This window comes from Dicentrarchus labrax, unplaced genomic scaffold, assembly GCF_905237075.1.
Source record: "Dicentrarchus labrax unplaced genomic scaffold, dlabrax2021, whole genome shotgun sequence".
Lineage (NCBI taxonomy): Eukaryota > Metazoa > Chordata > Actinopteri > Moronidae > Dicentrarchus > Dicentrarchus labrax.
Genome location: NW_026136713.1, coordinates 26917295 through 26929921, shown reverse-complemented (window position 1 = coordinate 26929921; position 12627 = coordinate 26917295). Strand labels below are relative to the sequence as shown.

Below are 12627 nucleotides of genomic sequence, written 5' to 3'. Positions count from 1 at the left end.
AGTCTGCTAGCTGGCTGCAAACTGTTGAATGGATTTTCTGAAAGGGAGGTGCGGCTCAATGAGACACAGAGTTATGAGACACGCCCCCGTTCAGGAAATCCATTCCGCAGTTTGCAGCCAGCTGGCAGGATAGCATTGAGCAGCATTGTGGCTAGCCAACATGTCCGCTGTGTGGAAATACTTTACACTGGAAACACCGCAGAGCAAGACAGCAAAATGCAATGTTTGCAAAGCTGTAATTCAGAGACGCGGAAGCTACCTCGCATCGTACAACACTACGAACGCAATCAAACCTTTAAAAAAAGCACCACACAAAACAGCGCAAGGATTTTTTAGGCGAGCTGTCAGGAATCACTTCTGGAGTCATTCCAAAAACAAGTTAAACTCCAGGCAGACAACGTGAAAGCTAAGGGGATTACCGAGTGTGTGTGTGTGTGCGTGTGTGTGTGCGTGCGTGTGTAAGATGTTTACATTTATTGCACTTTTCTTATATTTCAGATTATTGACATTTTAAAACCTTGATTTGTTGATGCAACAAGAGCCTTTGTACTTGATTTGTGCTGTTCAGTTTACACTTATTGCACTTTTCTTATATTTCAGTCTCAAATATTTGACATTTTGGGAATTTAATAAATATTGACATGAGAATAAATTTGAAACCCTTACAGTTGCATATTTGTTTTCAGAATGGGATTTTTCCTGTTAACAGGATTTCCTGTTTTTCTGACTTCCTTTTCTTACCTTATACTTCCCTCAAGTTGCCTTCTGGGACATACATACATACATACGTACATATCATACTAGCCTGTTGAGGAGTTTATTTCAGCCTCATATACAATCAACAATGACAATAATAATATTAAAGCAAACACAGCTCACATAAATTAGGTATCGGGATCGGATCAGAAGTGAAAAAATGTGGATCGGGGCATCCCTATATATAACATTCATGTTACATACTAGTTTTTATGAAAAGGGGGGGGGTTAAAAAACCGGCTACTGTTCACATGAGTTTTGTGCTGTAGTAATAGTTCTAGTCTACGACTGTTGGCTTGCAATTTACTTTTTCCCTGTTCATTTGATATTTGGAAAACATAACAAATGGATGGAAGGGGGTGAATCTGATGAAAAAAGTTGAACTCTCTTTCAAAATATCAGGTATTGCATGCAAGGGCAAACTGCAATGTCTGACATGTCATTTTGACATAACAATTGGAAGTGTGCATTCCGCTGTGACATCACATTTTGCATTCCTTCATGACATCACAAAGATATGAGAATTTTGCTATGACATCACAAAGATGTAAGTTTTACGCTTTGTCATCACAAAGCGAGGAGCATTCCGCTATTATATCAAAATTCCTATATGACATCATAAAGATGTGGGCATTGTTCTATGACATCACGTTTCACATTCTGCTGTGACATCATATTGATATAAGAATTCTGCTATGACATCACAAACATTACAGCATTCCGCTATGACATCACAAAGATGTGAGCATTCAGCTGTGATGTAATTTGCATTCTGCAGTGACTTTACAAATGGATGTGAAAATTTGGCTATGACATTTCATTCCACATTGCACATTCCGCTGTGACATCACAATCATGTAAGAATTCTGCTATGACATCACAAACATTTGAGCATTTCGCTATAACATCACAAACATTTCAGCGTTCTGCTATAACATCGAATTCTGCATTCGGCTGTGACAACACAAAAATTTGCGCATTTTGCTCTAACATTGAATTCTGCATTTGGCTGTGACATCACATTTGGCTATGACATCACAATTGATAAAGAGGGAGAAAGACTTTGATCATTTATGAGACATATAAGACAAGACCTGCAGAAGATGATGAATTTAAAGTTGACTTTTTTTCATAAAAATCTAGTACAAAACATGAATGTTACATATAATGTAATGTAACACTGATTGGAGCCATTCTGTTCCATAGTGTCTACCTTTGCTTTTAAAGGTCCAGTATGTAGGGTTTTTCCAATCCAATCCAATCGAACTTTATTTCTTAAGCACTTTAAAACAACCAAAGTTGACCAAAGTGCTGTACAGGAGGATAAATAAGACATCATAAATAAAAGATATAACAGCTCACATGAGGCACAAAATAACATATAATACAAGAATAAAATGAAAAGACATAAATAAAAATAATAACCATGCAAGTAAAAATAACAAATACAAAAAATAAATCAAGTAAATAAAGTCGACATCTTACTAGGTGTCAAAGGCCACAGAGAAGAGATGGGTTTTAAGACTGGTTTTAAAAACAGACAGAGAAGAGGACTGTTTAATGTGCAGAGGCAGATCATTCCATAATTTAGGAGCAGACACAGCAAAGGCACGGTCCCCTCTGAGCTTCCGCTTAGTTTTAGGCACACTCAGGAGCAGCTGATCATCTGACCTGAGGGGGTGGACGGGTAAATAGGGGTGTAGAAGCTCAGATAGGTAGGGCGGGGCAAGACCATTCAGGGATTTAAAAGCAAATAAAATAATTTTAAAATGGATCCTAAATTGATAGGCAGCCAGTGGAGTGAGGCTAAAATGGGGGAAATGTGCTCATGTTTACATGTGCCAGTTAAAAGACGTGCAGCAGCATTCTGTACCATCTGAAGACGGGTGATAGAGGACCCACTAACCCCCACATACAGTGCATTACAGTAATCCAGCCGAGTGGTAACAAAGGTGTGGATTACCGCTGCCTTGATAGAATTGGCTTTATTTTGGCCAGGTGCCTCAAATGGAAAAAGCTTGATTTGACAACAGCCTTGATCTGAAAACTTATGCTCAGGGTCCACTTTAACCCCTAGGTTTGTGATGCTAGGTATAATATACTGGGCCAAGGAACCCAGATCTACAGGGGGGATCCCTGTGGTGCCACCAAAAACCATCACTTCTGTCTTTTTATCATTGAAATTTAAAAAGTTCAGAGTCATCCAGGCCTTTATGTCATCGAGGCACTTAAGTAGCAGTCTGACAGAGTATTCATTTTTCTTTTTAAGAGGCACATAAATCTGACTGTCGTCTGCATAACAGTGGAATGAAAAGCCGTGCTTCCTAAGTATGGAACCAAGTGGGAGCAAATAGAGAGAGAAAAGGAGAGGGCCAAGAACTGAGCCCTGTGGCACCCCACACGAGAGAGGAGCAGAGGAGGATACAGAGTCACCTAGGCTGACACAGAAAGTTCGATCAGCCAAGTACGACCTGAACCACTCCAGTGCTATGCCCCTGATGCCCACCCACTGCTTCAAACGTGAGATCAGTATTTCATGATCCACTGTGTCAAATGCAGCAGTTAAATCTAAAAGCACAAGGATAACACAGTCACCAGAGTCAGTAGCTAAAAAGATATCATTAAAAACTCTTAAGAGAGCTGATTCTGTGCTGTGCACGGTTTTAAAACCGGATTGGAAAACCTCTAGAATATTATGTTCTTCCCGAAAGGCCATTGATTGACTGTGCACAATCTTCTCTAGGATTTTTGAAAGGAAAGGCAGTTTGGAGATAGGCTTGAAATTAGCAAGAACTGCAGGATCTAGAGCAGGTTTTTTAATCAGAGGTTGTACTACTGCATGTTCAAAATTTTCAGGGACCACACCTGAGGTCAGACTGCTATTTATGACTGCAATAACAGATGGTCCTACAGTGGGGAAAACCTCCTTAAATAGTCGAGGCGGGACAGCATCATTTGGAGAACCTGAGGGCTTCAAATGACCAACAACCTCCTGTAAAAAGGAAAAAGTCACAGGCTCAAACTGGTCAAAAAAAGCAGAGCAGGGGACAGAGATTGAGGGGTCTGAAGCTGAAGGTGAGATTTGAGCCCTAATTGAAGTGACCTTATCAATAAAAAAGTGAAGGACGTTTTCACACACAGCAGGGGACTCCTCCATACAGGCAGTCTGTGGGGCATTAAGAAGTGAGTCAATAGCGTTAAACAAAACACGAGGCTTGTGACAGTTCTTTTAGCATCTTTCACAGTTTTTTGATAATGACGCCAGCAGTTCCTTAACATTTGAAAAGACACCTGCAGTTTGTCCTTCTTCCACTTGCGCTCAGCTCTACGGCACTCACGTCTGACCGCATGAGTCATGTCATTTAAAGTTGACTTTTTTTCATAAAAATCTAGTACAAAACATGAATGTTACATAAAATGTAATGTAACACTGATTGGAGCCATTCTGTTCCATAGTGTCTACCTTTGCTTTTAAAGGTCCAGTATGTAGGGTTTTTCCAATCCAATCCAATCGAACTTTATTTCTTAAGCACTTTAAAACAACCAAAGTTGACCAAAGTGCTGTACAGGAGGATAAATAAGACATCATAAATAAAAGATATAACAGCTCACATGAGGCGCAAAATAACATATAATACAAGAATAAAATGAAAAGACATAAATAAAAATAATAACCATGCAAGTAAAAATAACAAATACAAAAAATAAATCAAGTAAATAAAGTCGACATCTTACTAGGTGTCAAAGGCCACAGAGAAGAGATGGGTTTTAAGACTGGTTTTAAAAACAGACAGAGAAGAGGACTGTTTAATGTGCAGAGGCAGATCATTCCATTATTTAGGAGCAGACACAGCAAAGGCACGGTCCCCTCTGAGCTTCCGCTTAGTTTTAGGCACACTCAGGAGCAGCTGATCATCTGACCTGAGGGGGGCGGACGGGTAAATAGGGGTGTAGAAGCTCAGATAGGTAGGGCGGGGCAAGACCATTCAGGGATTAAACAAAGGCCAGGGCTCAGATTTAGTTTTAGGCTGCATGGATTTTAATGGAGCCACAGTGTCTAAAACAGTTTGGCAGGTGGAGTGAAACCATGAGCTAAGCTCCTCTGTACTGCATACAGACTCAGGAAAGATGGAGTTCTGATTGAAAGCAACCGAGAACTGAACAGCAGTGGAAGGGTAAATAATGCGACAGCGCTGAGCAGCAGCGCGAGGTTTAACTGTATGACAGGCAAGGGCAGCCTCAAATAATACAGGCATATGGTCAGAAAACACTGCGTCACATATCTCTAGGTTAAAAACAGGCAAACCATATGATAAGACAAGATCAAGTGTGTGTCCGTGTTCTTGTGTGGGTCCAGACACAGATTGCACAAGATTAAAAGAATCAATGAGGTTTAAAAAACCCTTTGCCATTGGCTTATCTGGACAACACACATGAACATTAAAATCCCCAACAATAAGAACACGGTCATATTTAGGCATGATTTCAGCCAAGTCATTTAAAAAGTCCTTATTGTACTTGGGAGGCCAATAGACCACAGCACACAACACTGTGTGAGAGCCACCAAGCTCAAATAAGCTCAGTTCAAAGCTGGTGAAAGAGGATGACAGCAATAGCTGCTTACATTTATAATGACTCTTATAGACGGTCGCTATTCCTCCTCCTTGGCCCGACGTCCGCGAGGAGTTAAAGTAGCAGCAATCATGGGGTAAAAGTTCAGTGAAAGCGCTGGATTCACCAACACTCAGCCATGTCTCAGTCACACAGAGGAAATCCAATCCTCGGGACGTGAAGAAGTCCTTTAAGACAAAGTCTTGTTCGCTAGTGATCTAACATTTACCAGGACAATCCTGGCAGGAGCCGGCAGGGCCGCGGCGTTGGCTGACCGGGGAGCCCGACACAGAGGCCGTAAGTCGCGGTGATTCACCCCGCGCCGGCGGGGATGAGGAGAGCAGGGGGTGACGTTGGAGTCCGGCATCTGCTCGATGATTGCAGGGATGTAGGGTTTAAGCCTCCTCTTCTTCATCCTCCGTTTAACCCCCGCTCTGCAGCCTCGCCGTCTCCTCCTCAGCTCCTCCGGTATGGAGGGTCTCTCTCCAGTCAGGATGCTCGGGTACCTCAGGGCGATCATCTGGTCGCGGGTGTAAACAATGCGACTCTCCGTCGCCATGGAGACCAGCGTAAACAAAAAATAAAAAGTGCTCCAAAACGCCGAAAAAGTATCTAGGCGACGCGAACAAAATAACAAGAAAGTAAGAAAGCAAGAAAACTGTTAAAAATAGCAAAAAAAACACAGGCTAAAAACACAGAAAACACACTAAAACTACAACAATGATAGGAGCTGCAATGAGAGGCTGCCGTTGTCGCCGGCGCCATTCTGGAACCCATTTAGTGGCATCTTGCGGTGTAGTTGCAGATAGCAACTCTGTTGCTTCACCTTCCCCTTGCAAGGGCAAACTGCAATGGCTGAAAGCACTCCCAACCTAAACCAGTTCTTGGTTTGTCACTTTTGGGCTAATGTAGAAACAGTCAGGGAGTAACAGAAGACTTAAAGAAAGTCAAACTTTGGGCTACTGGGCGGACTATCTCCTTGACTGTGAAGGTTTGTAAATCAGTCCTATTTTTCACAACTAGTTGAGAAATCACATTGCCAAGATGTATCTGAACAATTAATTTTTTTTCTTTGCAGAAGGTCAGGCTGCTGTGTCTGTGGAAGATGTTTTGATGTTTGCAACTGGACTGACCTCACTTCCTCCATCTGGATTGGAACCATTACCACGAATAGAGTTCCTGGATGACTCTCCATTCCCAATGGCAAATACATGTTCAAACACATTGAAATTACCACTCCTAGACGCATACACTGTGTTTAAGACACAAATGGATTTCGGACTTCAAAATTCCCCAGGATTTGGCTGTTTATAAGCCATGGAATGACCCCTAGAGGCTCTGAAAAGGTTAAAAATAATGTAAAGACATGTGAGCATGTTTTTTCTCACAGTTAACATTTTGGCCATTTTGTTTTAGGCAAAATAAACAAAAGTCTTTCAAGAAGTTTCTGTACTTACAAAACAAAAATGTAATAAATACTCATTAAGTGTATTTGATTCATTTATTTCAACCAAAAAACTGTGGGTGACATTCAGACCTTTAGTGTTCAGACAGACAGCAGTGTTCCACCACTACAAATCCGATTTCAGGGCATATAAGAAAGATCTTAATCACTTTGAAAAAAAAATAGCAGGAAAAAAAAAAAAGCCTCAATGAGCAAGCACTTGGTTACTCCCTTTTTGATTGTTTTATAGCTGAGCAATTTCTTTTAGCTTTGTGTACAGGTCTGTTGCAGACTCCCAGTTGTCTGGTTTTTGTAGTTGATTGCGCTCCATAGCAAAGTCCAAGTACTCCTGCATGTTTGGGTCCCCACATGTGACTATTGGCAGGCTTGCCTCAGGAAAGCCATCCAACTCAGCTTGTTCAATTTCAAATCCACAGTCTCTGGAGCCAAATCTATAGAAGACGTAACAGCATTTATTTAGTTACTTTTTCAGTTAAAAATAAGAGAGAAACAAAGAAGTCTCAATCTATCACCAACATTTTACCTGTGTGGTAAGTAGTACAGTTCATTGGGCACTCCTCCTGGACATGACGCTGTTCTGGAAGGGCGAATCCTGTGACTGTTCCACAGTCTCACACACTCATCCAAGTCTTTCTGAAGAACATCACCATAGCAAAATCTCAATAGGCACTGATGCTCATGACTCCCATTGAAGTATACGGCATCTCTGAGGTCTGCAAATAACTTCATCCAGAACTGAGATCTAAAGAAATTGATATATCATATATGATGATATCATGATGTGTGTGTATATGTATACAGTATATATATTATTACATTACTTTATGAAAGCCACTTACCTTCCCTTTCTAAATATGGACCACCAGGACTCAATGCGCTGGTTATTCGTGGATGAGCCATACATGTGGCTGGACGCTCCAGAGTAGTAGTCATGGTGATGGTGGCGTAGGGTACACTGAATTGCAGCCATAATGCCGTTCTCCGTGCCGCAATCAGTTCTCAGTCTCATCGGGATCACACCAGGGTTTCGCACACATGACAGGAAATTGTGAGTGATCACTGTTGGGTTATTATTTGTTGGTCCACATTCAAGCCACACTACTTTACGTGAAAATCCATCTATGCATCCTGACAGGGCCAAACCGAATGGTTTAAGCTTATCGTAGCCATCAGCATGCCACATGTAGTTCGGCCCCATTGAATGGTCGGTTCTTCTTACAAACCTTCTGCATGCTCTCTTCTCGCACCCTCGAGGGTTAAGCTCCCGGAGCAAATTCATCACATCATCTCTCCTCACTCGAAGGTTGTACTTTTGTTTAAGTACCTGCCACATTGTTCGGTAGCCAAACAGTTGTCCAGGTCCACGGAGTTCCAACCTGATGGCATTAATTACGCCGTTTGGAGAGGAATAATTCTTTCTGCGGTACAACCCGGCTTGACTCAGTGTACTTTTTAGAGTCCGCAAGCTGATGTTTATATTGTGTAAACTTGACAGCATGTCCACGATTGCGTCGTACGAGTGTCCCTGTGATGGCCCAAGCCACACAGGGTAACAGCCAGCAATGAGGTCTGTCCTGGTGGAAGAAAGGCATGGCCAAGGGTGGAGGATAGTTATATCCTGTGGCCTACCAATCAAGCCGTACCATGTGCTGCCATGTTGGAGGGGGGATTTTGGGTTTAGTTTGTTTTACTTGTAGTAGTTGTAGTTGGCATCCATTTTGTTTTCACCTTGTGGGTAAATTGGTTTGGCCAAGCCACTATATATGTTCCCTTGTGTCTCATTCAGGCAGGTCAGTTTGTTTAGTTCATATTCTGTCTGTTGTATGCGGTTTTGAGTATAGTTATATTTTGTTGACCTCTTTTATAGGCCTAAGATGTTAAATTCTTCGTTTCTATTGTTTGGTATTTTTGGGTAGATAAAAAAAACCCTATTTTTCAACAAACTCCTGGTTTTCCTCATTGCTTGACTGTTTGGTCCCTGACAGTCCCTCATTAAAATATTGTGTGCAATAATGCAGCATGTCTGGTCCTTCCGTCTGCTCTGTATCCTTTAAAAACTCCAGAGACCATCCACACGAAACACAAAACCTTAATAACTGACCCAAATGGTTTCCACAAAACAGGAAAAACATCATGAAACTCCATATAAACCGCACAACTCGCTCCATACAGTCTTTCCACAACAAACAGCTCACTAAATCACTTCCGGGTCAGATCCGGCGTTTAGTACATTCCCCTTCCGTACGATTCTGACTTTGTAAATTTGTTTCGGAGTTTGTAAATTTGTTTTGCACTTACCAGCCACCGTAAAGAATTCTGCTATGACATCACAAAAATGTGAGCACTCCGCAATGAAATCACAAATTTCAGCATTCTGCTATAACATCAAATTCTGCATTCGACTGTGACATCACAAACATTTGCACATTTTGCTCTGACAGAATTCTGCATTCGGCTGTTACATCACATTCTGCTATGACATCACAATTGAAAAAGCAATGGCTGGAAAACTTGTGAAAATTGCAAAGACTCCCAACCTAAACCAGTCCTTGGTTTGTCCCTTTTGGGCTAATGTAGAAACATGGCAGAATACATGGGCGGCATTTGTAGATGAAAAGTTCAATCCAACGTCACAAAAGTATAAGAATAACTGTATGAAGGTTATTATACACTACTGAGATCAGACATATGAATATTATTTTCCATTCTGCCATTAGATCCTCCTAAATGTTACATACTGTACCTTTAATACTTACGTATACATTAATAATTTTTTTATGCGAAAACATGTTAAATACATTACATTGTTCCGCTCTGACATCACATGAATGTAAGAATTCTGCTATGACATCACAAACATTACATCATTCCGCTATGACATCACAAACATTACATCATTCCGCTATGACATCACAAAGATGTGAGTATTACGCTATGACATAACAATTTCCGTATGACATCACAAAGACGTAAGCATTCTGCTATGACATAACAAAGATGTGAGCATTCCGCTGCGATGTAATCTGCATTCTGCAGTGACTTCACAAATGGATGTGAGAATTTGGCCATGTCATTACATTCCAAATTCCGTATTCCGCTGTGAATTCACAATCCACATTCTGCTATCACATTACAATTCAATTGAAAGTGTACACTCCATTTTGACATAACAATTGGAAGTGTACATTCCGCTGTGAGATCACATTTTGCATTCCTTTATGACATCACAAAGATATGAGAATTTTGCTATGACATCACAAAGATGTAAGTAAGTTTTCCGCTGTGACATCACAAAGCCATGAGCATTCCACTATTACATCAAAATTCCTATATATCACAAAGATGTGAGCATTATTCTATGACATCACATTCCACATTTCGCTGTGAAATCTCATTAATGTAAGAATTCTGATATGACATCACAAACATTTGAGCATTCTGCTGTGACATCACAAATATTTCAGCATTCTGCTATAACATCGAATTCTGCATTCGGATGTGACATCACAAACATTTGCGCATTTTGCTGTAATATCGAATTCTGCATTTGGCTGTGACATCACATTCCGCTATGACATCACAATTGAAAAAGAGGGAGAAAGACTTGGATCATTTATGGGACATATAAGACAAGAACTACAAAAGATGATTAATTTAAAGTTGACTTTTTTCCATAAAAATCTAGTACGTAACATGAATGTTATAACTAATGTACAATGGCACTGATGAGAGCCATTCTGTTCCATAGTGTCTACTTTTGCTTTTAAAGATCTAGTATGTGGGATTGAGTGGCATCTTGCGGTGAATTTGCAGATTGCAACTCTGTTGCTTTACCTTCCCCTTGCAAGGGCAAACTGCAATGGCTGAAAGCACTCCCAACCTAAACCAGTCCTTGGTTTGTCTCTTTTGGGCTAATGTAGAAACATGGCAGAATCCATGGGTGGCATTTGTACATGAATAGAGTTCAATCTAAGGTCACAAAAGTATAACAATAACTGCATGAAGGTTATTATACACTACTGATATCAGACATATAAACATTATGTTCCATTCTGCCATTAGATCATCCTAAATGTTACATACTGGACCTTTAACCTCTTTAGGTGCCAGGTTTTATTTTGAAAAATACTAGATTTTGACATCTAAATTTTAGAAGGCTCTGGCTTGAAAGTGGTTTGAGATAGAGACAAAGTGTAAATGAGACAAATATTGAGAATGACCTAAAGTTTATCTAGGGAGTAAATTTCTCTATCTAATTTGCATATTATGGCGTCATATGGCGGCGGCCATACTGGATTATGTAATTTCCATGAAATACCTGATATTTTGAAAGAGAGTTGAACTTATTTCATCAAATTCACCCCCCTCCATCCATTTGTTATGTTGTCCACATATCAAATGAACAGGGAAAAAGTAAATTAGAAGCCAACAGTCGTAAACTAGAACTATTACTATAGCACAAAACTCATATAAACAGTAGCCGGTTTTTATGATTTATCCCCCCACTTTTTTAACCCCCCTTTTTTCATAAAATCTAGTATGTAACATGAATGTTATATATAGGGTTGCACCGATCCACATTTTTTCACTTCTGATCCGATCCCGACACCTGAATTTGGATATCGGCCGATACGATACTATTCCGATACCAGAGCTGTGTTTGCTTTAATATTATTATCATTGTTGATTTTATATGAGGCTGAAATAAACTTCTCTCAACACGGAAGTATGATATGTACATATGTATGTATGTACGTACAGTGGGTACGGAAAGTATTCAGACCCCTTTGAATTTTTCACTCTTTGTTTCATTGCAGCCATTTGCTAAAATCAAAAAAGTTCATTTTATTTCTTATTAATGTACACTCAGCACCCCATCTTGACAGAAAAAAACAGAAATGTAGAAATTTTTGCAAATTTATTAAAAAAGAAAAACTGAAATATCACATGATCATAAGTATTCAGACCCTTTGCTCAGTATTGAGTAGAAGCACCCTTTTGAGCTACTACAGCCATGAGTCTTCTTGGGAATGATGCAACAAGTTTTTCACACCTGGATTTGGGGATCCTCTGCCATTCTTCCTTGCAGATCCTCTCCAGTTCTGTCAGGTTGGATGGTGAACGTTGGTGGACAGCCATTTTCAGGTCTCTCCAGAGATGCTCAATTGGGTTTAGGTCAGGGCTCTGGCTGGGCCAGTCAACAATGGTCACAGAGTTGTTCCAAAGCCACTCCTTTGTTATTTTAGCTGTGTGCTTAGGGTCATTGTCTTGTTGGAAGGTGAACCTTCGGCCCAGTCTGAGGTCCTGAGCACTCTGGAAGAGGTTTTCTTCCAGGATATCTCTGTACTTGGCCGCATTCATCTTTCCTTCAATTGCAACCAGTCGTCCTGTCCCTGCAGCTGAAAAACACCCCCCATAGCCTGATGCTGCCACCACCATGTTTCACTGTTGGGATTGTATTGGGCAGGTGATGAGCAGTGCCTGGTTTTCTCCACACATACCGCTTAGAATTAACGCCAAAAAGTTCAATCTTGGTCTCATCAGACCAGAGAATCTTCTTTCTCATAGTCTGGGAGTCCTTCATGTGTTTTTTGGCAAACTCTATGCAGGCTTTCATATGTCTTGCACTGTGATCTTTGGGTTCTTCTTTACCTCTCTCACCAAGGCTCTTCTCCCACGATTGCTCAGTTTGGCTGGACGGCCAGATCTAGGAAGAGTTCTGGTCGTCCCAAACTTCTTCCATTTAAGGATTATGGAGGCCACTGTGCTCTTAGGAACCTTGAGTGCTGCAGAAA

General features: G+C 40.7%; 2 protein-coding genes and 1 long non-coding RNA gene across 3 annotated transcripts in view; 1 reads left to right on the top strand and 2 right to left on the bottom strand.

Annotated features, from left to right (window-relative positions):
• LOC127374565 (uncharacterized) overlaps positions 1-12627 on the bottom strand; it is a 323387-nt gene that overhangs the window by 102184 nt on the left and 208576 nt on the right. The gene's annotated exons all lie outside the window — the stretch shown is intronic.
• On the top strand, positions 6286-6858 carry LOC127374699 (uncharacterized). The gene is made up of 2 exons (XR_007887199.1): positions 6286-6358; positions 6446-6858. It is a non-coding gene; the product is annotated as an uncharacterized LOC127374699 (long non-coding RNA).
• Positions 6855-8358, bottom strand: LOC127374574 (uncharacterized). Its single transcript, XM_051420098.1, has 3 exons — positions 7672-8358; positions 7356-7574; positions 6855-7263 (listed from the first exon to the last, which is right to left on the bottom strand). Exons 1-3 carry the CDS (start codon positions 8328-8330, stop codon positions 7056-7058), a joined length of 1086 nt encoding a protein of 361 aa, XP_051276058.1. The 5' UTR covers positions 8331-8358; the 3' UTR covers positions 6855-7055.

Bases quoted from the DNA above. Each gene is read 5' to 3' on its own strand.
- LOC127374574 (XM_051420098.1), bottom strand. From the start codon at position 8,330: ATGCTGTCAAGTTTACACAATATAAACATCAGCTTGCGGACTCTAAAA. The intron at 7,575-7,671 runs GTAAGTGGCTTT...CAATTTCTTTAG, and splicing joins TCCATATTTAGAAAGGGAAG to ATCTCAGTTCTGGATGAAGT. The intron at 7,264-7,355 runs GTAAAATGTTGG...CGTCTTCTATAG, and splicing joins CTGTACTACTTACCACACAG to ATTTGGCTCCAGAGACTGTG.